We start from the raw sequence: 24,255 nt of genomic DNA on the forward strand, positions 1-24,255 counted from the left end.
TTTTGTCTCAGTGCCATTCGATAAACACTATATTAGAGTCTAGAGAGTGTGTATTTTGAGATAAGCTATACATTGCTGAAATTTTAACGGATATTCAAACTGAATGTAAATAAAATAAAAAGACATTCTTTTTAAATAAATCTTGAAGAGTTGTTGCGTTATTACGGTTTGTTATTTGGTATATCTATTTAAAACTGATATTGCTGTCAGCCCAAGCAAGGCAATGTGCTCTCCAATCCTACATTGGCGCTGTAACATCACGTCGTTACTTGGACGAGCCAACCAAGCGCCCTTCTAGCGAAGAAGACACTGGAGAAGTGGGGGAACCGCCGCCAAGTAAATAAAAGAAAAATCTCTGTACCTATAGAAAAATTGGGCTCTATTCGGTCTAGTCTGCGGTCATACTAAAACAAGGGCGAAAATTCGTGAAGCTGACTCCCCAACTCTCCTGGTATAGTGCTCCAAGAATTTTAGCTACCTTAGCCTAGCTTCTCGACTCAACTCCCATCGAAAAAACATACAGAAAGAAAAAGGACAAGAACAAACATGACGGACGACTGCGAATTTAGTGAAGATGTAGGCATCATGGGGATGGAAGAGGACGGTGAGGCGTACAGCGACGACCCCATGACGGCCGGGGCCGTGGGTGACGGTGGCCTGACCGGAGGCGAGGCCGAGGGGGCGAGAATCGACGCTAGTAAAAACGAAGAGGATGAAGGGTATGGATTCTTTATTTTACACGTGTATGAACTAATCACATTCAAGTGATTTTACTTGTTGCTAACCTAATAGATTAGCTCAAATGTACTAAAATTGTTTGATTTCCAACCGCTCGGTGCATGAGTGTTACCACGTTTGTGTTCCCCCACATTTTTGCATCCCTTAGTCTTTATTCTATTCAGTATTGTCTACTATATATTAAAGTAAAATTATTTTGGGATATTGCTAATTTTTATTCATTCATATATCATTTCTGCTATTGACAGGTGATGACCATTTATGGAGCAAGTTACTATCTGCGGTCATTAAAAAAAAGCATAAACAAAAAAAATTAACTACATTAAAAATGCTGTCCACGTGTAGGGCAATCACATTTTGATGACGTAGGCCTCAAACAATACTTTTTTAAGAGGATGTTTGTTGACATATTTTCAGCACATGCGCAGTTGGGTACTGTGTTGCCAGATTGGGCGGTTTACCGTCTAGTTGTAACCTTCCGTTTTATAAAAGGTTGCCGTTCTGGACGTTGGACACACATACATAAGTGTGGACAAGACTAATGCAACAGTTGATGTCAAATATGGGTTCAAAAATATTGTTCCCTGGCCTGCATGTTTGAGACACCTGTCATATATCAATGTCATAAAATCCTTGAAGGGAAAAATATATATAATTAGTGTGCAAATGGTTTACCAAACTGATGAAATGACAGTTTTATTGAGAAAAATGAGAAATTAGTCTTCACAGTTGCACTAACTAGAACAACTGTCATTTTGTGGATGGATAAAAGCCATATTACCATATTCCTGATGTTACCCATAGGAAGGTGTTTGTTGGCGGCCTCAGCTGGGACACAACAAAGAAGGACCTAAAAGATTACTTCTCAAAGTTTGGGGAGGTTATCGACTGCACCTTGAAATTGGACCCCATGACCGGGCGCTCAAGAGGATTTGGCTTTGTGCTTTTTAAGGAGGCCATAAGTGTTGACAAGGTATACAGTGTTTTACCCTTTCTGAAATATTTCAGCAAAAAAAATAGTCAAAACCACCATTTTTGGTTGGTAAGTTGTTAAAAGAATCAAATCTTGGTAAACTTTGTACTACTAATGGCATTAAGCCATTGTTTGTCCAAAACAATTGGCATTGTAGCATCATTAATTGGTGAGTTCTACCATTTTGACTGGATTAATTTGCTTGCCAGGTTTCTGCACAGAAGGACCACAAACTCAACGGAAAGGTCATTGACCCCAAAAAAGCCAAAGCTATGAAGAGCAAGGAGCCGGTCAAGAAGATCTTTGTGGGTGGCCTCTCACCCGACACTCCAGAGGAGAAAGTCAGAGAATACTTTGCAACCTTCGGAGAGGTGAGTCTTCCATTGCAAGCTTTAAAAATAAATCCAAAATCCCAATAAACACTAATTCTCCTTCCGGCATATTTTACCAGGTGGAAGCTGTGGAGCTTCCCATGGAGGCTAAAACTAACAAAAGGAGAGGCTTCTGCTTCATAACATTCAAGGAGGAAGAACCAGTAAAGACTATCATGCAGAAGAAGTACCACAACATCGGCCTAAGCAATGTATTGATTTTTCACTTCACTTGTCACACTCATGTCGACGCATTGACAGCAAAAACTATAAAAAAAATGTCTGGACTGTTTTGCGTGCAGTGTGAAGTGAAGGCTGCCATGTCTAAAGAACAATACCAGCAGCAGCAATACTGGGGAGGCAGAGGAGGATACTCACCAAGATCTCGAGGAAGGGGTAGCGGTAAGTTTTCAACTCAAAATGTCATTTTGAATTATGAATGGATTACACAAATGCATTTTTTTATCCAAAATTGTCGTATTTTAAGATACTGAACTTGTTGATCAGGTGTCACCCTGGCCAAAAATGGTTTTATTAATAGGAGCTGATTTAGTTTTGTGGTCAAAGGTTTTCGAGGGGCAAGAAAGGAGTTTCACTTCTCTTTGGTTTGTTTAGTTAGTTTCATTTCATTATTAAAGCAAAAGCACCTCTCTAATGCATGAGGTATTTTTTTTTATTTTTCTCCCAAAACCTTACAGTGCACTCATTCAACTGGCTGCCATTGATGGCGATAGTTGTCCATTGTGACTGTGGGGGCTAATGAGTGAACATCCCGGTCAAAATGGGTTGAACTCATTGAACTTACTAGTTTACAATTGGTTTTGACTCTCATTGGAATGGACGTCTTGGGCCATCAATGGCACTGAAATATGAGCATTCAATGACATCTAAATATTTTCTCTTAATTAAAAAAAAATCAAAATTTAATGAAAAAATACAATACAAAAAGAGCATAAATCAAATCTTAGGAGTTTTTTTCATGTCAAAGATGTGTTAAATGAGCCTTCGTCATGGCACTGAGTTTTTTTTTTTTTTAATTTTGTCAAAATTATATATTATAATATTTGATAGTATGCAAAATCCGTTAATTCATGAACTGTTACAAGCAACCCCGTTCTCCTGTACGATGTCACAGGTGCCGGTCCAAATTGGAATCAGGGTTACGGCAACTACTGGAGTCCAGGCTACGGCAACTACAGCAGTTACGGCAATCAAGGCTATGGCGGCTACGGCAGCTACGATTACTCTGGTTACAGCAACTATTACGGATACGGTGGCGACAGTAGTAAGTCCATGTGTGAATATTTCTGTAGACCATCTGAACGAGCTAGATCATATTTTTATTAAGGATGGGGTGGAGTTGGTGGGACTAAATGTGGATACTATGTCTCGTATTGTCTGATTTAATACAGTATCGATACACCCGCATCAAGTATCAATATTGTCACTGTCACTCTTGTCAATCTATAATGTCAACACTGCATCTAAACATGTTTTTATTAACATTGTGAGTGTATTTTTGTTTTAATTTCTTTCATTTTTTTCTGTACTTAGTACGGAAGGGGAGTTTCTATGGGATTTCCCTTCCTCTCTTTCATATACAGGTGCATCTCAATAAATTAGAATATGGGCGAAAAGTTCATTCATTTCAATAGTTCAATACAAAACTCATAGATTCATTTAACACTGAAATGCTTTCCACAAGGCAAAATCCTACCTAATTTCTACATTAAAAATATGGAGGTCATTCTAATTTCTTGAGATGATGACTTTGGGATTTTGTTAGCTGTAACCTATAATCATCCAAATTATTTTATAAAATCAAATAAAATCCTGAAATATTATACTCTGTGTGGAGTGAATCTATGAGCTTTTTGAACTGAACTGTTGAAATGAATGAAGTTTTTTTTTTTTAAAATATTTTTTTACTCTACTTGATTTGATCGAGATGCACCTGTATATTGTGATCTTCGATGTATCACATATTCATAATCGCATCACGTTTTTTTTGGAAAATATCACAGTAATGCTTCACCTCGATTACCCAGACAGGCATAGTGCGTCGTTTGTTGACAGCGTCAATGGGGGGAATCGACTTTAGCTTGGCTTTGACTCTTACACTTTTCTTTTTTTTGTAAATTGGGAACTTATTATAAATTAATCAATTCAGCTGACATCTTAGTTCACAAAATTGAGGTAAAAAATCATTCCTTGGAACGTGCACTCAGATAACTAAATGACGTCCACACCAACGTTTTGGGATGGCGTCGGTTGCTTTTCACACGAAGTCGCCTGGCCAGTGAGTATCGTGTGTTAAACCTCACATTTTCTTCTATGGATTACTCGTTTAGAACCAACAGTACAAGTATCAATCCTTGGGAGTATTGATCTTTCAACTAAAAATTTAAGATAAAAGTAAAATCCTCGTAGATTCTGACAGGATCTCAAATTTTGGATGAAGGTCATAGTTTGGCTATTTTTTGTACTTCTATAAAGTTCACAACAGGGCTTTATCCAAAGAAGGACAACTACTTTTCTTGTTTCTGTTGTATATATGCTGGTGGTGCTCGGACCACTTGGGTGACAAAAAAATATTATTTGGAAGATGTTTTTTTTAAAGCTTAAAACAATTAATTTGTACTCTTTCAGGGACTGCGCTCACTACAGTGGACACCTTTTCAAAGGTTTTTAGCTTAACTCATTCACTAGCGTCTTTGATAGGTACACTACAAAACTATATAAAAAATGCAACTTATAGTCCGAAAAATACGGTAAGTTTATTTATTTAAAACTAAATAATGATATTCTACATGGTTCCCCCACATTGATTCCAACATGTCAAAATGTTATTTCCGCGCTAAACTCTTTGCGTGGCATGCTCCATCTAGTGTTATGATTGAGAAGCGCAACACAATGTAGGCCGTGTTTAAGCTTCTTGTGCGTTTTCAATACAAACTGGTTTGCCAACATAGTTTGAACACCCTGATAGGTGATCTGATTTTTTTTTTTTTATCCCCCCAACAGCCATATCAGCACTAAATCATCCCATTAATCGTTTAGCCGTAAATTGTCACCACGTATCGCATGCATAGGAAATTCACCTAAATGTGCATTTGTGGTACTACTTGACATAGTATTGTTATTATTATTATTATTATTATTTTGTCCTTTTTTGTTTTTTTTTGTTTCTGCCCACGTCTGCAGATCAAGCGGCCGGCTACGGCAAGTCGCCGCGGCGCCCCGTTCACAGCAACAGTTACAGACCGTACTAAAATGCATTGGCTCGCCCCAAAGAACGCAAACAGGTATGTTCACCATACCATGCCGTTATTTCCCTTACAACATTTAAAGTAGTCATCTTAAATAACTGTTGGATAATTTTGTATACCGTATTTTTCGGACTATAAGTTGCTACTGATTTTCTTATCCATTTTTAGCTTGGGGCGAATTTATTTATTTATTTTTTCAAATAGTTTCATTTTTCTCCACGACACATGACGTTGAGTGAACTGTTTTGAAAAGACTCGTTCAGCTGGTTATCCGTGAGTACTTTATGTATATTTGGTTTTCTAAATGCACAATTAGGTAATTAGTTCCATAGGCTGTTTGTGGGAAAAGTAATTAATTTTAGGCACATGCTGAAAATAGCTATTTAGGTCTAATCATTGCTCATTTGATTTATTTTATGAGAATGAGTTCAAATATTTGGCTTTTGCCAAATAGAGGCCACTGCATATAAATGAAAACACAATTCCACGTCTTTATTCGGTTAGTAAATGTATTTGTGTGAAGAATCTCCATGTAAATAACTTATTTACAGAAACTGCATATATAACGATTTTTCCTTGAATTTTGCAAAATATGGCAGGTGCGGCTGAAAATCAGATGCGCTTTATAGTCCGGAAATTACGATAATTTATATTTTTGCTTTTTTGTGTTTTATTTTTGGTAACATAGAGGCTACACGGAGGCGATTATTTAAGACCCGCAACCTCCTTTGAGCCATTTTCTTTTTAACTCTTCTTTTTTTTTAACTGTAAAGTTAACAGGTAAAGCACTACTACTACTACTACTACTGCAGTAATGGATGTACAGTACACGGAAAAGCGAAAACAAAAACAAAAAAAAAGAAAGAAAAAGCAAAACGAGGAAGAATGTTGTCTTTCCTAACTGTGACATACCTTGTTTGTACCTGCCAGCGGAGCTTCCTTGCAGGCCATGAGCTGACTCCAGATACTCTCAGGGCCCGCTCAATGCGGACCGGGTACGAGACGCATACGCTCGCTCTCGCTTGCTGCCGTTTGGTATGGTCTCACAACATCCTGTTTATCAACTCAAAAAAAAAATGAAAGCAATTGCCAAAAGCAAACAAAAGGGACACCACTTTGCTGCTCTTTCCAACCTTCTTTTACATCGTTTTTTTTCAGTTGTTTGAGAGTATGTACAGCGGTATCCTGAGATATGAGTCACCCGATTGGTGGGTTTTGCAAAAAAATAATAGTAATAATAATAATAAATCGGGTTAATGGTGGTCTTAATGGATCGAATTCTAAACTTAAGCTTTGCCTTCAATTTTTAAAAGGGTTGTTTTGGTAACTTTGCATGCTATTGACCGCTATTCACTGCCAACCCTCCCAGTTCAGATGGATTGCTTGTCTAATGCTCCTAAGGGCAGCCAATGAGTTAAAGAACAGATTTTTTGCATGTACTTTTGTATGTGGGATTTTAAACATGCCATTTTTAAATATAGCATTAACATATATATACTGGGGATAGAATTTACCACTGAAATGCTTAATTTTGTTATTGCTAAACTTTTTTTTTGGATCATCCTAAAGTCAAATTCAATGTGTTTTGGCAATTAACATGATACAGAATTTTTTTGGACTATTGGAATGTACTTTATATTACAATTTGAGTATTTTGCTTTTGTCAAGGACTCGTATCAACTCGTATCTCAAGGCACCACTGTATGTGATTTAAATTTACGTAATTTTTTACAGGCCCCCCCGCTACTATTCGAGATAATTTCCAATTAAGTATTTTGCTCTCCAAAGGATACTACAGCAATGCAGTTGTTAATCATTTTGCACCCCTGATGCTTTTTTTGTGTCTCGTCCATGAGCTAACAGCTTCTATGGACACCACCATTGTGTTGGGGGAGAACATTTGCTTTGTCCGACATGTCTTTTTTTCTGTGTTATTGACTTCCTCTAACATTTCTGTAAAACTATAAAATATTTAAATGTAAAGTGACTTTTTTATTGACCAATTTTTCCCCTAGTCATCGTCCAGATTGCTTTGATATGTCTTAATGTTAATAATAGATATTTTTTTGGTCGGCACGTGGGGATTCCTGTTACTGTTAGCTTGTACTGTGATCTCATGGTCCATTCGAGGTGGCTCTGACGTTTGCTTGTCTTTTTTCAGGTGTCGCGGGGGCAAGAGGACGACGGATGGCGGCCTATGGAGAGACTACCACGCCTGGGTGCTGATTGTGAGAGAAAAAAAACTTAAGTCCGTAGTTTCTTTATTTTCAGGAGTGTTCTGTGGATATAGACCTTTTTTGAAAGAGAAATTGGTTGTTTTTTTTGGCCTTGAATTAGAAGATTTTGCCCTTTTCTCATTCTATTTTGTATTGTAAACACCTTGGTTTATTAGATAGACACTTATTTACAGTTGTAGATGAACATTCATTGTTGTTCTCTTTATTAGACACTTATACAGCATTCATATATATAAATATATACACACAGGTAAAATGTATTCAATGTACGCTTGATAAAAGAATAAAACATATGTTTGGATTTCTGTGGAAAGTAATTATTTCAGGAGGAATTTGGAGCTCATAGAATGGCCATTCTATGTTATAAGATATTCATGCATGAGAAAAATTTGTGACAACCAACCCCCTTCTCCCCTACTACTATTTGACAGGCCGTAATGTGGAGATCAGAATGACGATTGGTGAGTGGAGTGATTATATGACGTTGGTGGCGGCGAGGATGATGAGGATAAGTACAGCCAGCACAATGACGCCAATAATGATGAGCATTTTGACGTTTTTCCACCAGTATTTCCTGGCCACACGCGTGGAAGTCCTTTGGAACGAGTCAGCCTGCAAAAAGAGCGTGTATGTCCATGTCCAATTGGTTTGAACTGGGAAGGCCTTTTGAAAATGTGATTTTTTTCCCCCAAGTGTTCCGTAAATGTGAGTAAATTAGTTAAAGGCTACCCAAAACAACTTATAAATATAAGGATACTAGAATAGTTGTATTTATGGTACTGAGAGAATACAGTAATTGATAGAATAAAATTAGAGGTCAGTTAGGTCATGTAATTTAATGGTTTTCTGTTGTGCTTTTTTTGCATATTGTTTGGTAAGGCTGTTTTTAGTCAACTTCCAGAGTTGGAGAAGTTATGCTGAAGATGGGGAAGGAAATAGTTTGAAAACTCACCGAGGCCTGCAGGTCTCCCGACTTGCCGATCAGGTCGTCCAAACGATCTCCTCGCTCAAGCACTTTGTCAATGTTGTTTTTCAGGATGACCTTCACCTCGTTCACCTGACCTTGCACATTGTCCAGCTTGGAAGCCGAGCCGGATGACGGGACGTTTGGGTCAGCCTGACAGGAGATGGGGGTGAGAAATTCCTCAGTCTTCACCAGAAATATTCAATTATTTACCACAATTTTCTCACCAAACTTGCGTAAACTTCACAACATTTGAGACAGATCTGAACATTTCTTAACTCAATAGATATTTCTTTATGGTCATTTTGTCTTTAATTCTATCAGGGACAGTGAATATTTTTCAAAAATGAACTTAACTCATTCATAGCATAAATAAAAAAATGTCAATATTTTACATGTAACTACATTATGTAGTATACCTGAATTTTTACTTTACTATTAATTTAATGTATGATGTTGTATAACTTGTACTACAATGAGATTTAACAATATTTTAGGTACGTTCTTTGCCCCAATGTATTTGTTTTTTTCTTGTGGCCCAGAATTTATTATTAACTAATTATTTTTTTCTATCCCCTTACAGTTCAGCACCGGATAGATGTTTAATCCATTTGGACTGAGCGTTTTTGGTATGTTTTACACTTCTTTTGCATTCACAAACCGCAACATGAAGAAATGTCTTAGACTGTTGTGACCACGCAATGGTTACGCCCGTCACATGACCAGCTCAAAACACACAAGCAGGGAAAACGCCAGGGAGGAAGGATAGAAAGTGTGACCAAAATAAATCTCCACTCACCATAGTGACTTCACTTGTGGGTTAATATCCCAAAATCAAACTGTCAGACAAGTTGAGGAGTAGATCTTTGCTGCTTCTTGTGACTTGACTGTTGGCACCGGGTTACTCATTAACTCCGATACATCTCAATCAAAGCCGGGCGGGTTTGACGACAGCTGCTACCAGCAAGGCCCGAGAAGCCATCTCTGCACTTTCATTTCCTCCTTTTGTAAGCAAATGAGTAGTACGTACATACATCCAGCTTTTTTTTTCTCCCGATGTTTTTGCTTGACTTACTGAGTCAATGCAGAAGGGACGTGGAAGCTCAAAGTTCACCTGGTTAAATGCTTAGTCAGCTGATAGTGTGGCTTAGTTTCCTTATTATTGCTCTTCTTAGCTTGAATGCATATATACACAGGAATAATGTACTAAAAAGATAACAGGGAGTTATTAATAGATGGAAGTTAAATGTTATCCCACTGTAGACACTTATAAATATTCAAACATTTCCACTTTTTGACTAGGAGTGTCCAAATTAGACCCGTCGCCTCGCAGAAAGTGATGTAAAAATTTATTGACTATGGCCTAGATTCAACCTGCATGAAAAGATGCAGAGATTTTTTTTTTTTTAGAAAATATAAAGAACTGTAATAATGAGGGACAACAAAAACAATTGCATGCCCCCCAAAAAATTATGACCTATTTTTGGGTTAAATTTGGTATACAAACATGCAGAGGGGAAAACACTGAATACTTCTTGTTTAAACATACACACGGGATAGAACAATCAAAGTACTATCATTAATATACTTATTTTTTTCTTAGTGAACCAGCCAAATGGAGGAAAAAATGTAAACCCCTGCCTTTGACCTTGGATTGGATTGGATATATTTATTGAGACTCACACTATATTTTATGTAGATATTACTGCTGATTTATATTCTTAAATATTAGCAATTACTAATATTCTGTAATTACTAGATACTCCCTCTAACAGGCACTGTTGTTCATCGTATGCCAAAACTTGGCAGCAGGAAAAGGCGTCAACTGTTGCAAAACACGCTTAAAATGCGCCTTGCGCGTTTTGAATCATGTAAACAAATCTAAAATGTAATAGGTTGTCAAATATTAGAACTAAGGTACAGAAATTTTACATTTGCTGTTTGTTGATCTGAGTCTAGACAAAGAAGAAAGTTTGCTCCAATGACAACTAGTGACATTAGAGAGTGCTCTTTTATTGAGCATCGTGATTTGGCCGAGTCGAAGAGGGGCGGGTTTGCACACTCAGACTACTGGAAAAGTTGGCTAGAGTTTGTGTAAATGTTCTTTTCTTCGCATCGCCTTCAATGGTTGGGATAACGCGACTAATCTAAATCAAAGTGCTAACGCCGTGCCTTATTATTGCCTTTAGATGTGAATTCTGGATGCCTTCCTCCCTTAGGTGAAGAAAACCCTCGGCTGTAACTTACCCGAGTTCCACCATGCAGGGAAATGTCGGCGTATACGCGGTGAAGAGGAGGAAAAAGCCTGTTCAGAAGAAGTACGTACACTTGTATGCATCTCTTTACGTATTCAGACTTTAGATGTTGGCTATGATCGACGTCATCATCTATGATTTGATTTATTAATACATGCGTCATAACTAGATCGCTGTCTACTTTGTCCTTGTTTAGCCGAATTTGGTCGTTTCCCGGATATGAGGTTACACTGGCTGTTGATTTCAGGTCAAAGTTAAGTTCAAACCAACGACTTGGACCCTTTGATGGTGTAATCAACGACAAATATAACGTTTACTTTTGATTTAGTACACACTTATGAAAATGAACTTCCTCAACTCATGCTCACTTGGTGGGAAATCCAGCTCATGTTGTTTTCTGAACCAGCAAGATCAGTAGCAAGACATCACCCAAATCCAGAAAGCAGCAATAAATCCATCAGATTTAGAATTTGGTACTGATCTTACTGGTTTTGAAATCAGCATTTGCTGGGTTTCTTGGCAAGTGACCACAATGTCCCAATAGGTCAAGTTTCTAAGAGTAAATGAATTTGTCCCTGAAATCTTTTACCAAAAAAAAATCTAACTAGGAAATACATCAGCCCAAAAGAACATTTGTTCTGAAAACACAAGCAACTTCAGGATTGGATGCAATCCTGCGACCAAATTGAATATTGCACAATAATCCAAAAATAAGAAGTGTTATAAATGAATGGATTAACATTTGGTGTCTTTTTTTGGTGGTGGTCCAGTGCCGCGCCTCCGTCCGTGAAGACCAACCCGTCCAAACGACACCGAGATCGCCTGAACGTGGAATTGGAGCGTCTGACCAGTTTGCTGCCTTTTTCGGAGGAAGTGCGCGACCGACTGGACAAGCTGTCAGTGTTGCGGCTCAGCGTGGGGTACCTCAAAGTCAAGAGTTACTTCCATGGTAGGTGTGATGCAATGTCATATTATTATTGTCCAGTCTCACTCAGACTTTGGCTTAATATTAAGCTTAATTGAGTTTGAGATGCCTGATGTAAATGTTCAAATAGTTGTGATTATTATTATTGTTTTTTTACTGTAATTACTGTCATATTGACAGTGAATAAGCTACCTTTTGAATATCAATGTAATTGTTTTAAAACGGCAACAACTTGTGCTTGGTCCACGGTAAAAGTCATGGTTTTTGTAACAAGAACTTGAGCGTGGCAGGAAACATTTTTGCAGAGGCCCAAAAGGGACCCGGCTGCATGAATCATGGATGTGGCCTCTAGATCGAATGGGATTTTTGGGTTGTAGCCCTGAAAGACGATGCGGGGAGTCAAAAGGCGTCCCCGAGTGGACTTTTTGCTCCAACAACAAACAGGAGAATTCTGGCGGTCACGTGATGCCCGCTTCTTGTCCAACATGTCAGGGGAAATTCCTGGGCTCGCGGGTGGAGATGAGCGGCCGATCCAGCGGCTTTGTTTTGAAAAGCGAGGAGTAAAGTGTGAGGGGGAAGGGGGACGAGGAAGTTGCTTTGCGTGCCATACAGTCATTACCGTAAGGGAAAAGGAGGCACTGTGGAGCCGATGGGAGATTAGATTAAGCCTTCAAGAAGTTCTTTTTACATGTACCGTATTTTACGGATTATGATCCGCTCTGGAGTCTGAATTGAACTTGTAGTCAAAATCTGTGACAAAGAAGAGAAAAAAAACATAAAAGAAATGGAAACAAAAGAATTGAAAACCACAATGTGCACAGTCAGAAAAAATGCAATAAAAGCTGCTATTGCTAACATAAACTATGTTGCAGAACTTCAGCTCAACAATGACAACTTTATCATCTTTTGTCCTGCTATCTTAGCTGTGGCTATAAATAAACACAGAAATGCATGAGAAATACATGGTAGTGAAGTACAATATAGTTGGAAATACTTAAGGTCTGCTCCTCATTCTGCATTTCATTTTATCACCTTTTTTCATGAATCATTTCTCTTGCAGCACAGCGCAGAACTGAATCACTGCTCCCTCACCACGATAGCGACAAGCCATCCGTGTCAACAGACGGCGTCGGCTTCTCAGAGGGCGAGCTCCTCCTCAAGGTAAAACGCCGTCCATACGCCAGTCAGTTTTTGGTGTCCCTGCTAACTGTCCGCACCATCAGTCGCTCCACGGATTTGTCTTGGTGGTGACGGAGGATGGCACCATCTTCTACACGTCGCCAACCATTCTGGACTACCTTGGCTTCCATCAGGTAAGACTTTATCACTGTTGCGCTTATTCTTCTCTGCCTGGGGTGTCCACATTTTTTTTTTGTTAAATCAGATCTGAATTGGGTGAAAAAATGTAAACATCAGACAAAAATAACCCAAGCATAAATTAGATGCTATTGCAAAGGCTCAAGCTAGATTTTTTTTTTATAGCCCGCAAAATACTTTACATTGGCCCCCCATGCTGAAAGTTTATTCATTTTTAAAAACTTATTTTTCGAGTTTGTATTATTTTAATTATATACTCATGTGTTTTTTTATTGGTTTGTTCTCAGTCTGACCTGGTGCAGCAAAGTGTCTATGACCTCGTCCACATCGACGACCGAGAATTGTTCAGTTGCCAGTTGAAGGTCGGCGTCCACCTGGTCGAACCCGGAAAGGATGCTGGTGAGTTCCAGGACACACACACACACGGTGACGGTCATAATGATTAGCACATACGTTCTCCTTTCTCTGGTGTGAAAGGGACAGTGAGCAGCCAGCGGAATTCCCAACCACGGGAGAACTCCTTCTTCCTAGAGAGAAGCTTTTGCTGTCGACTGCGATGCCTCCTGGACAATACGTCTGGATTCGTGGTGAATATTATTTAATTTTTTCCGAGATTTGGCGATTTTTATAGCCAGTGTAATACAATAACTGTTATTTTCAGGCGTGTATATTTGGGGCTGATATATATAGACATTTTTCAATGTCGGTTTGATTGTTGACATTCCGTATTAAGATCAACTAAAATGCTGGCTAGCTGATATAGTACATTTGGAACATTTTTATACTTATGTAAAAATCGGTTAATAACAACCAATAGATATTTTGTTATAATAGAATAATTGTTATGCATGGCTAATTAATTAAATTGTAGAATTATTGTTTGGAGTTAGCCTGTAGATGACAGCCTTTGTATTTGAGGTATTTGCCAGTGGAGGGCAGCATGTCAATAGCACACATGCAACCACACACACACTCACAAACACTATTTGATAGTCAATTAGTCATCGATTGAAGGTATCAATTCTTCTTCCTGCAGGCTTTGAAATTTTCCGGCCATCTGAAGTACATGAGGGACGAGGGTGCTCCCGAGGGAAGTCCTCTGTTGGCCTTGTTCGCCATCGCTACGCCCGTGCAGCCGCCCCCCGTCATGGAAATTCGCACGAGGACACTCATTTTCCAGTCGAAGCACCGGATGGATTTTGCCCCCATGGCCATTGACACCAGGTACCAGGATTGGATGCAAAACTGCACGTGACGGGGCAAGGTCCGGCGTTTACCCTGACCCGTCGTGTCCCAGAGCTGAATTTTCTCAACTCGACTTTATTGTGAATTAGAGCTGCAGGATTATTTTAATATTTGATCAATTTGGTATTTTTTAAATTAAATTAGCTGATCATGGATTAGTTGCCAATTACTCGAGCCGTTATCGTAATGAAGTTATCCTGCTTGTGTTTTCTTATCAGGGGCAAGCTGGTGTTGGGTTTCTCACAGACAGAGTTGATCACCCCGGGTTCCGGCTATCAGTTCATACACGCCGCTGACATGATGTACTGTGCCGACAACCATCTCAGGAGTATGTAGATCTTTTGCCAATTCTACTTCATAAAGAACTGAGAAAGAAAGAAAAATAGTAGTCAAAGTATGAGTAAAAAGTGCTTTATAGACCACAAAATACTGTCAAACATTTGACCCCTTTTTTAATGGATTTGTGCCTGCTATGATTTTAAAGTCACTTGGTGTAGTATATCACAGTACTTTTTAGATTTCTCGCTAAGCATAATGAGTTTATACCATTAGCATATTTTTGACAAATGTTTTGGCTTATTTCCAGTCGGGCTGTTTTTACTGTGCTAACTTCTGATACACTTGCAGTGATCAAGACGGGAAACAGCGGCTTCACCTTCTTTCGGCTGCTCACTAAGACTGGTCAGTGGTTGTGGGTGCAAGCCACCGCCCATGTGGTCTTCAAAGACGGACGACCCGACTTCATCATCGCTCGCCAAAAGCCTCTGTCGTAAGCATTCGTCCTGAATTCCGCCACATATTCTTACATTGTATGTGGTTGAAAGTGATGGAAGATGAACATGTCACACAGAAATGAAGAGGGAGAGGAATACCTCCAGCAGAGAAGACAGCAACTGCCCTTCAACCTGGCTACCGGAGAAGGTGTCTTGTACGACCTTTCCCTGGAGGACTTTACCATCCCCAACCCCCTCGGGTCAGAGGATCCTCTGACAGAGAGTCCTTTGGATCCCAGCTCTGTCTTGGGGTCTTTACACCGCCAGGACCACTCGCTTTATTCTCAGAACCAAGCCCCCAGCTTCACACGAGTCGGCGACGCCAACCCAGATCAGGCCCTGGAACGAGCCTTCTCGGAAAGTCACGCCCTGCTCAGCGTTCCAGGTCAGCTGGAAGAGACCCCTGGCTTGAGGGGTTACACGTCAGACCCCATGCTGGACTCACTAGAGCAGATTCTGGAAGGGCTGGAAGACAGTGGGCTGGATGGCCTGGAGGTGGAGCAGCCTGAACTGAGGGCCTGGGAGAACGCGCTGCTCAGGATGAACCAAGACCGAGTCCCGGATAGCGTTTTGGCTAGTGACGTCTTCTCCTATGTAGAGGAGGCCCTTGGCATCAAAACCCTGGGAGGAGAAAGCTGTCATCTGGCTTCGACGTATTCTTGGAGGCCGGAAGTTCTGTCGGACATTTTAGCGGCTGAAGTGGCGCCCTCCCTCGAAGCGCAACTGGGACACTGGCCGCAGAATAGCGGTCCTCAGCGTGTCGAGATCGCCAATAGCTCCTGCCGTTTTGAAAGCAACCAGTTGCCTTTGACAGTAGCCCCCAGCAACCAAGTACAGGTGGCGCACTCCGATCCCAGTGAGTCGGACAGGCAGATTTTCAGCAGCTGCATGTATGAACGGTTAGCAAACCCGGTCCCGCCTGTCGCCAATGGGCCCCAGAGTGGAAGGCTAGCCCACTTGGATGGGCCAAACACGGGCTTTAGTTTGCCATATGGGCTCGGAGGAGCCCAACTCCCTGGCGGCAGGATGCAACTTCCCACGCTTGACGGAATATCTGAGGCGGGATTGTACCCATCGGACCACGCCTCGGAGAACAGAGCGTCAGAGTCCAATTTTTTCCATTGGAACGGCCAGTCTGTGGTAAGTGCAGCATGTTTTTGAACAAATTGAATATGGCCCACACAAGAAGCTTGAGTTCAACCTGAAATGTTTTGCAAGAGTTTGGCATGAAATGGGTATTGTGTATTTTACTTTTGCAGGTTTCTACAGCTCCCCTGAACCCATGTGCCTTACCGCCGCATCCCCCGGGAGCATCACACCTACCTGAAACACCGTCCACTAGCCACGAGAAGCCTGGCAGCCGAATCCCCGCCTTCTCATTTCAATGGGACTGATGCGCCGCTGTTTTTTATAGCTCTTTTTAAAAAGCCCCAACGGGATGAAGAAAACACCAGAGTAAAGAAAATATCCTTCTCTAGGTTTCTATGTACTTAAATGTATATGTATGTATACAGGTGTTGGTCAAAAAATGACCATATTATGAAAAAAAGTGTATTTGCATTTAAAAAGTGAAACTTGTGTATATTATATTCATTCTTTATACACAGACTGACATTTCTGAGGATTATAACTCAACTATTAAAAATGAGTATTGATAAGTACTACTACTACTGTACTTGAAATAGTCCGACATTCCAGTGAGTTCGTAAACGTCACAGGGGTGGTTCTACGTCTAGCTCCTCCCCCTGTCCCTCCCTCCGCTCCAACACCACGAGGCACCAGACTGTCGTTTCGATCTGGCAACCCCGTTGTTTACACAGTCAGATAGGTCGCCCCCAAGCATGCGTCGCTCGGCCCTCCTAACCGTTCTGGACCCCCTCAACCCTCTTCTGTCGACGCCCACCGATAGAAGCGACTATAACCCCTTCTTGCCCTACTCGGAAGCCTCTTAAATCACTCTTCTCAGCCCGATTTTCAACAATCTCGCAGTAAGTCGCTAATAACAACAACTGGACCGGTTCGACCCGGCTTCTTTTCATTTGTCAACAAAAGATAGGACAAGCCCGCGGGAGCCCAACCCCCCATGGGCTTCTCAAGAGGATGATTCGGCCAACCACTGATACGCGGTGGTTAATATTATCGCTTCCGTGTCGTCTTTATAAACTGCGTTGACATCGCCGACTGGAGCTAGTAGCATGGCGGAGCGCACGGCCAAGCGGCTCTGCTGTCGGACGGGCTCGGTGTGCCGGCCAAGTCAGCGCGGCGTTGGCGGCACCGGAGCCGGGGACGGGGCTTCATCGGCGGCCAACACTCAGAGCCCCGAGTCGCTGCTAGATCTCGCGGCCAGACGGGTGGCAGAAAAGTGGCCCTTTCAACGGGTGGAGGAACGTTTCGAGCGGATCCCCGAGCCCGTACAGCGGCGGATTGTGTACTGGTCTTTCCCCAGAAGCGAGCAAGAAATCTGTATGTATTCATCGTTCGGAAGCGGGGTTGACGAGTTCGATGGCCCGGAGAAAGGTGACGAGACGCGGCTGCCTTTTCGACGCGGTGTCGCTCTCCTGGAGGGAGGATGCGTCGATAATGTCCTGCAAGTGGGTGAGTTCAACTGCTTTTTGTTTGACACAAACAAACCAAAAACACAAAGAAAGGGAGAGGAAACAATGGGAAGAATGTGTCAGCGCCTTCTGCTTCGGGCACTTGGAATTTCCATTGCAACCTTGAGATCACCGGCTGCTATTGACGGCAACGGACGTCCATTTAAGTTGAAAGGATGAAGTGAATGAAAGAATCAAAGTGAAACGTTGAAAAAACCCTCCTTTTTATTTTTGATCACGCACTGTTAATAGCCGAACTTGTAGTAACTTTCCCCAGTTTGTTGAAGAAGCAAATATGTTTTCCTAAATTGAATGAACTGTAATACCACAATTGAATGATTACTGTTGAAATCAATTTGATGTAATTAGGTCTTTTCAATATGACTCCCTAATTTACTAAATACCACAGCACATACTCTGTCAAGTGAGTGAATTAAGATCATGATAACTTTTGAATAGAAGTCCACTGCAGCCTGGAGCGAATTGCTTTTATTTGGCTGCTTGTGTACTAATAACGAAGACATGGGACAAGCGGCAGTCATGGAAGAATACTCATCCTCAATTGTTGCCATTTCTTTTCATTATCGTTTTCACCCCCCAGCCTCGACACACTGTCACAACCAAGGGCCTTTAATCCCATTAACCATACTCTTCATTGGAATGCGAATACTACCGCTTACTACACATCTTTGTGGCCTTTGTGCTCTAGTTTCGGAATTGCCTTATAAAAAAATCCCCAAATTGAGTTGTAAACTTTTCCCGGAAATGACCTGTAACTGGACGTTATCAGAAAAAAAATGGAAGAGTTAATAGTTGAATTTAATTTTCTTGACTGATGTTTGATAATCTATTAACTGTTATCAACTTTGTCCCTTTAAAAAAAGACATTACGGACAGACTGATCATGTGCGAGTGGAGCACGTGACGTTTTGCTGACGCCACATGCAGCACACCGTGTACGAACGCGTCTTATCTTCAACTTGAAAACACTCACACACGTGCCGTCTCATGACATAGACGTCCTCCTGTATGTCCGCAAACAGTGAGGGAGGGATCGAACGATTATTTTCAGCCTCCCAGTCCATATGGATTGGACGCCTGTCGCCATCAGTGTCAGCCAGTTAGTTGTTATGTAAAAAATAAAGTAGAGAAGCCAAGAATAATTGGTTAAATTGAATAATTTGGTTAGAAAAAAACTTCAAATTTGCTGTTGTGATGAGAGGTATTTTTACTCATTTATTCCTTTACAATAAGCTAATCTCGTTCACTCCCACAGGCTTCCACCTTAGCGGCACAGTGCGAGAGCCTGCCACGTCCTCGGAACCCGAACAGCTGTGCAACGTGAGCGTCAGCTTCGACCGCTGCAAGATCACATCGGTGACGTGCGACTGTGGGAACAAGGACATCTTCTACTGCGCTCACGTGGTGGCGCTATCGCTATACCGCGTGCGCAGCCCCGAGCTGGTCAAGCTGCGGCTGCCCATCTCCGAGACGCTCTTCCAGATGAACCGCGACCAGCTTCAGAAGCTGGTCCAGTACCTGATCACGGTGCACCACACCGAAGTGCTGCCCACTGCACAGAAGCTGGCCGACGAGATCCTGTGGCAGAACTCAGAGATCAACCAAGTCCATGGTGAGCACTGTGGTCAATTCCAACTGTTATCGGCCCTTTAAAGCCACCAAAAAGCCCCCCTTTTAAGCAACTCATGTGTCTTCTGATGGCAGGCGCCCCCGATCCGACAGCCGGGGCCAGCGTGGACGACGACAACTGCTGGCATCTGGACGAGGAGCAAGTCCGCGAGCAAGTCAAGGTCTTCCTTTCCCAGAGCGGCTATCACGGCTCCGGCAAGCAGCTCCACCTCCTCTTCGGCAAGGTAAGCCACGCCCCCTCCGAAAACCCACAGACGCTCCCTTTTGTTCCGTTCCAACGTGTTTACCCACCATGGCCGCAGGTGCGTGAGATGCTGAAGATGCGCGACTCCAACGGCGCCCGCATGCTGACGCTGATCACCGAGCAGTTTATGGGGGACCCTCGACTGGCGCTGTGGCGCCAACAGGGCACCACCATGAGCGACAAGTACAGGCAGCTTTGGGACGAATTAGGTAATAGAAATGCAATGTCATTTCTGAATAGAGAACAATAACTAATGTTTTCATGTACGTGAAAAGCTAAAGCCTTTAATAGCACTTGTGTTCCCACAGGGGTGCTGTGGATGTGCATTGTCCTCAATCCGCAGTGTAAGACCGATCAGAAGTTGTCATGGCTGAAGCAGCTCCGCCGCTGGAACGGCGTGGACGTGTGTCCCTTGGAGGATGGAAACCAGCTCGCCAACCTCGACGCCATACCACGAGGACACAATGCCAATCCCAGTTAGAACCCAACATTCGACCATTATTTATTTGTGGTTTGGCAATGTTGACCGGCTTCCACTTTATCCCCACTCAGACTCACCTCAGCGAACCGTGTTCACACGAGCCATGGAGGCCTGCACCCTGCACTGGCAGGACCCCCACCTGCAACGCATCCTCACCGAGGACCGCTACGCCGATCACTGTCATCACGACAACTCAGACCTTTTCGACAGGCGGGGGTGGCCCCTCTGGCATGGTGAGATAAGTCACAGTATTGAACACAGGGCTCCCGCAAACTATGATTATTTGATTATTGTTTGTTTTATTATTATTGTTTGTTAGCAGCAATAATAAGGATTCCGTTTCTGATTTGCAGAACACGTCCCCACGGCGTGCGCCCGCGTGGATGCCCTGCGTTCTCATGGGTACCCCAAGGAGGCGCTCCGGTTGGCCGTGGCCATGGTTAACACACTACGACGGCAGCAGCACAAACAGCTGGAGTTTTTCCGCACTCACAAGAAAGGTTCATTATTGCTTATTGCAAAATTATTACTATTTAAATAAAATCAATATTCAATTTAACAAATCCTTCAATCCATGAAAACAAATGTTATTTTTTTATAATTGATATAGATAAATCAATAAATCAATCATGAATAATAGCTAATAGAAAAAAACTGCTATTGTCTCAAATTATTAGTCTATTTCTAAAAAAAAAAAAAAGACAAAATAATTTAAAATAACCGTGTCATCTGCTGTATAGTAACATGTCCCATGATGCCATTCTGCACAGAAGTCCTCCACAAGTGCATGACGTCCATCACCAACCTGGAGGGCTGGGTGGGACACCCACTGGATCCCGTGGGCACCCTCTTCACCACCCTCTCTGAGACGGACACTGACTCAGTGCCATACGTGGGTGAAACCCCGACGGCGCTCGCCGTGGAGGTGGCACTGATGGGCTTGGGACAGCAGCGGGCCATGCCCTATGGCCTCTACGCTCAGGAAAAAGTGTGTCGTGACGAGGAGCAGCTGCTGGCCAAATTGCAGAGGGTGGAGCTGGACCACGTGCTAGTCGATGTCTTCCGCAAGCAAGCTGCCATCTTGTTAGAGGGTCAGTCAAGAACTCGCCATGCAATTGGACCCAAATGAATGAAACTCAACTTTGTTCTCCTTCTTGTTCTAGCTGGTCCTTATAGCGGTCTTGGCGAGTTTCTGTACAGAGAGAGTGTTCCCATGCACACCTTTGCCAAATATCTCTTCACCTCGCTGCTACCTCATGATGCCGAGCTGGCCTACAAGATTGCACTAAGGGCCATGAGGTTAGTGGTCTTCCGATATGAAAATCGGTATTTTTAGAGGTACACTGAACTTGCATATTTTGTTTACTATGGCTGTACACTTACAATAGTTATTTAAGGCTTATGTACACTTTTTGCGTTAAAGGCTGCCGGTCCTGGAGTCGAGTGTGGCTTCCGGCGACCTGTCACGGTCGCATCATATGGTGTCAGTGGTGGTCAATCGTTACCCACGTTGGTTCACCCTGAGCCGTGTCGAGTCCCAACAGTGCGAACTGGCGTCTGCAATGCTAACTGCTGCTAAAGGTAAGATGTGCGGCGATCAAAATACGTTTCCTGGTTTAAACTGAGACAGTTGTAATTTTTTAAAGGGGGCTTTAAAAAAAATGAGATTCACTGTTCAGACATGGTTTGACAATAGAGATTTTTTTTGTTATTAGGTGATACTTGCCAACTACAAACAGTTCTAGAATCCATCCAGAAGAACATCCACTCCTCTTCACACATATTCAAGCTAGCCCAGGACGCATTCAAAATCGCCACCGCAATGGACAGCTTTCCGGATCTGACACTACTTAAAGTGTCTCTGGAGTTGGGCCTCCAGGTGAGGCACATTTTCTTACCTTGTTACCTAAACCACTGCATCAATTGCACAATCCAAATTTATGCTCTCTGACAGGTGATGAGGATGACGCTGTCTACCCTCAACTGGCGAAGACGTGAAATGGTGCGCTGGCTCGTCACGTGCGCCACCGAAGTCGGTGAGTCTTTTTTCTGAGCTTTACGGTGCAGAAAAAGGAGATTCATGTCAATCAATTCCTAGCTATTCTTCACGCCTACAAAACAAAAACACATCAATTTGTCTCCATGTGTTTCAGGCGTGTTTGCGCTGGATAGCATCATGCAAGGCTGGTTCACCCTATTCACGCCCACCGAGGCCACCAGTGTGGTGGCCAGCAGCGTCATGTCTACCGGCACCATGGCTCGCCTCCACCTAGACTCCAGGCAGCAGGACAACTTGGCAAACTCAGCACGCACCTTGGCGCTGCAGTGCGCGGTCAAGGACCCGCAGAACTGCGCCCTATCGGCCCTTACGTTGTGCGAGAAGGACGGCGCCGCTTTCGAGACAGCCTACCGCATCGTGCTGGACGCAGCCTCGGCGGGGATGAGCTACACGCAGCTATTCACCATCGCGCGCTACATGGAGCACCGTGCCTACCCTGCAAGGGCGTACAAGCTGGCCACCTTGGCGCTGACTCATCTGAACCTCAGCTACAACCAGGACACGCACCCGGCCATCAACGACGTCCTGTGGGCCTGCGCCTTAAGTCACTCGTTGGGGAAGAGCGAACTGGCTGCGGTCATCCCGCTGGTGGTGAAGAGCGTCAAGTGTGCCACGGTGTTGTCAGACATCCTGCGCCGCTGTACTTTGACCGCTCCTGGTATAGCGGCGGCGCCCAGTCGCAGGAACGCCAGCAAACCCATGTCTCTGGACAGGGCGCCTCTAAGGCATCTGCTGGATGCCACCGTGGGCGCCTACATCAACACCACTCATTCTCGCCTCACGCACATCAGCCCACGACACTATGGGGAGTTTATCGACTTTCTAGGCAAAGCTCGCGAGACCTTCCTCATGGCGCACGATGGCCACGTGCAGTTCAGCCAGTTCATTGATAACCTAAAGCAGATCTACAAGGGCAAAAAGAAACTCATGATGCTTGTGCGAGAGCGATTCGGTTAATAGTTGAAGAGCTAAAAAACTAAAACAAAAAAACACCACTTTTACTTGAGTTTGATCCTACAACTTGAAGTTAACCCTTAGTCTTAAGGAGTCTTGAACATTTCAGCCAGTGGACCAAGATTTGAATGTCTGAAGACTGCAGAGAATGTGTCCAAACACCACCCATGTCATAAAAATAGACTCATCTAAAAATGTTCTAATAATGAACTGTGATTGAGTGGATGTTCACTGTACTGGGGTAGATGTATGAATAAAAATTCTACACGGAATACGATCTTAACATTCACCCCAGCCTTCGTTAATAGAACCAAATGGAACAACCTGTAAGTACCTCTTTCAGTATCCATAGTTAATGCACCAATTTAAGGTTGGTCTTGGATTGGGTAAAGGGATGCAATTACAATACAGTATTTAGGGCCAAGGTTAGCAATTTGCTTTGATTGGGTTAAGGCAGGGGTGTCCAAACTTTTTTTTTCTTTAAGAGCCACTTGCAGAAAATTGCAAGGATGCAACAACTTGAAATCCTTCCATTTTCATTTGTTAAACAGGAAGGTATTCAGTATTTTGTCATCACTCAGCAGTGTGTGTATATATATATTATATTCACTGTATATGTATACACTATATATACTTGCAAGTGTGAATTCTGATTTTAAAATACATATTTTGTAAAGCATGAATGCTTGCTTTAAACTCAGAAATCTGACTTGAAAGTGATAATTCCCACCAAACTGTTTTTTTTTTCTTCACTGACCCTAATCCCCTTCCTTAGAAACCTCAGGGATTTTGCTTGTTTAAAAAAGGAAGCAGCATGAAGAAAAAAATGAATGTTTTAATGTAAATACAAAAAAATATATGGACAACAAATTTAAATGTTAATTTATGACACATGATTCAATGTCAGGCACAATACTTGAAGAGGCAGGATCACTTTAAAATACCAGAGTACATGGAACATACATTTATTCCAGATGCTTTCTATTGTATCTGCTAGTACACGATTTGTCCTCAATAGTTGGACATTTTGGGTCCCAAATCTGCTTTCCATATGAACAAATAGATTGTTTTTGCATACTTTTATTTATTAAATCAGGTTGGGGGAAATGTAACACTGCAACAATGTGCTTATTAAACTGGTGTTTGATATATTGAACCATTTATTTTTAGGAAAAAATCACAGTTTTATACATTTGTTCAAAGATT

General features: G+C 42.3%; 4 protein-coding genes across 14 annotated transcripts; 3 read left to right on the top strand and 1 right to left on the bottom strand.

The window, feature by feature from the left end:
* Positions 1-245: 245 nt before the first annotated feature.
* LOC144210792 (heterogeneous nuclear ribonucleoprotein D0-like) lies at positions 246-7,889 on the top strand. Of its 8 annotated transcripts, none has more exons than XM_077737676.1 (8): positions 247-719; positions 1,543-1,711; positions 1,921-2,082; positions 2,163-2,484; positions 3,218-3,367; positions 5,268-5,387; positions 6,282-6,346; positions 7,513-7,889. In XM_077737676.1, exons 1-7 carry the CDS (start codon positions 547-549, stop codon positions 6,302-6,304), a joined length of 1,119 nt encoding a protein of 372 aa, XP_077593802.1. In that variant the 5' UTR covers positions 247-546; the 3' UTR covers positions 6,305-6,346; positions 7,513-7,889. The 8 variants fall into 8 exon arrangements, 7 of the variants coding, with proteins under 7 accessions (XP_077593801.1, XP_077593802.1, XP_077593804.1 ...); XR_013329461.1 differs by having other exon boundaries at positions 248-719; positions 5,287-5,387; XM_077737677.1 differs by lacking the exon at positions 6,282-6,346 and having other exon boundaries at positions 251-719; positions 2,163-2,294; positions 2,385-2,484.
* Positions 7,762-10,962, bottom strand: LOC144210794 (vesicle-associated membrane protein 8). Of its 3 annotated transcripts, none has more exons than XM_077737685.1 (5): positions 10,800-10,959; positions 9,628-9,727; positions 9,352-9,554; positions 8,541-8,705; positions 7,762-8,200 (listed from the first exon to the last, which is right to left on the bottom strand). In XM_077737685.1, exons 3-5 carry the CDS (start codon positions 9,352-9,354, stop codon positions 8,063-8,065), a joined length of 306 nt encoding a protein of 101 aa, XP_077593811.1. In that variant the 5' UTR covers positions 9,355-9,554; positions 9,628-9,727; positions 10,800-10,959; the 3' UTR covers positions 7,762-8,062. The 3 variants fall into 3 exon arrangements, with proteins under 3 accessions (XP_077593811.1, XP_077593810.1, XP_077593812.1); XM_077737684.1 differs by having other exon boundaries at positions 9,628-9,758; positions 10,800-10,955; XM_077737686.1 differs by lacking the exon at positions 9,628-9,727 and having other exon boundaries at positions 10,800-10,962.
* LOC144210788 (aryl hydrocarbon receptor-like) lies at positions 10,596-16,728 on the top strand. Of its 2 annotated transcripts, none has more exons than XM_077737669.1 (11): positions 10,596-10,870; positions 11,578-11,756; positions 12,793-12,893; positions 12,956-13,045; positions 13,337-13,448; positions 13,527-13,636; positions 14,086-14,273; positions 14,513-14,622; positions 14,922-15,063; positions 15,145-16,207; positions 16,327-16,728. In XM_077737669.1, exons 1-11 carry the CDS (start codon positions 10,812-10,814, stop codon positions 16,459-16,461), a joined length of 2,289 nt encoding a protein of 762 aa, XP_077593795.1. In that variant the 5' UTR covers positions 10,596-10,811; the 3' UTR covers positions 16,462-16,728. The 2 variants fall into 2 exon arrangements, with proteins under 2 accessions (XP_077593795.1, XP_077593796.1); XM_077737670.1 differs by having other exon boundaries at positions 13,533-13,636.
* A 131-nt stretch (positions 16,729-16,859) lies between these two features.
* Positions 16,860-24,198, top strand: LOC144210787 (zinc finger SWIM domain-containing protein 6-like). The gene is made up of 13 exons (XM_077737668.1): positions 16,860-17,662; positions 18,938-19,294; positions 19,387-19,535; positions 19,614-19,764; positions 19,864-20,031; positions 20,108-20,269; positions 20,390-20,536; positions 20,807-21,127; positions 21,200-21,335; positions 21,460-21,617; positions 21,752-21,915; positions 21,991-22,072; positions 22,190-24,198. The coding sequence occupies exons 1-13, from the start codon at positions 17,263-17,265 to the stop codon at positions 23,050-23,052; spliced, it is 3,258 nt and encodes a 1,085-aa protein (XP_077593794.1). The 5' UTR covers positions 16,860-17,262; the 3' UTR covers positions 23,053-24,198.
* Positions 24,199-24,255: the final 57 nt, after the last annotated feature.

This window comes from Stigmatopora nigra, chromosome 17, assembly GCF_051989575.1.
Source record: "Stigmatopora nigra isolate UIUO_SnigA chromosome 17, RoL_Snig_1.1, whole genome shotgun sequence".
Taxonomy (NCBI): domain Eukaryota; kingdom Metazoa; phylum Chordata; class Actinopteri; order Syngnathiformes; family Syngnathidae; genus Stigmatopora; species Stigmatopora nigra.

Bases quoted from the DNA above. Each gene is read 5' to 3' on its own strand.
- LOC144210794 (XM_077737686.1), bottom strand. The intron at 8,201-8,540 runs GTGAGTTTTCAA...CTCTTTTTGCAG, and splicing joins CGGGAGACCTGCAGGCCTCG to GCTGACTCGTTCCAAAGGAC.
- LOC144210792 (XM_077737675.1), top strand. From the start codon at position 547: ATGACGGACGACTGCGAATTTAGTGAAGATGTAGGCATCATGGGGATG. The intron at 2,485-3,217 runs GTAAGTTTTCAA...ACGATGTCACAG, and splicing joins ATCTCGAGGAAGGGGTAGCG to GTGCCGGTCCAAATTGGAAT. The intron at 3,368-5,267 runs GTAAGTCCATGT...TGTTTTTTTTTG, and splicing joins CGGATACGGTGGCGACAGTA to TTTCTGCCCACGTCTGCAGA.
- LOC144210788 (XM_077737669.1), top strand. From the start codon at position 10,812: ATGCAGGGAAATGTCGGCGTATACGCGGTGAAGAGGAGGAAAAAGCCT. The intron at 11,757-12,792 runs GTAGGTGTGATG...TTTCTCTTGCAG, and splicing joins AGTCAAGAGTTACTTCCATG to CACAGCGCAGAACTGAATCA. The intron at 16,208-16,326 runs GTAAGTGCAGCA...TTACTTTTGCAG, and splicing joins ATTGGAACGGCCAGTCTGTG to GTTTCTACAGCTCCCCTGAA.
- LOC144210787 (XM_077737668.1), top strand. From the start codon at position 17,263: ATGGCGGAGCGCACGGCCAAGCGGCTCTGCTGTCGGACGGGCTCGGTG. The intron at 17,663-18,937 runs GTGAGTTCAACT...TCACTCCCACAG, and splicing joins CGATAATGTCCTGCAAGTGG to GCTTCCACCTTAGCGGCACA. The intron at 19,765-19,863 runs GTAATAGAAATG...GTGTTCCCACAG, and splicing joins GCAGCTTTGGGACGAATTAG to GGGTGCTGTGGATGTGCATT.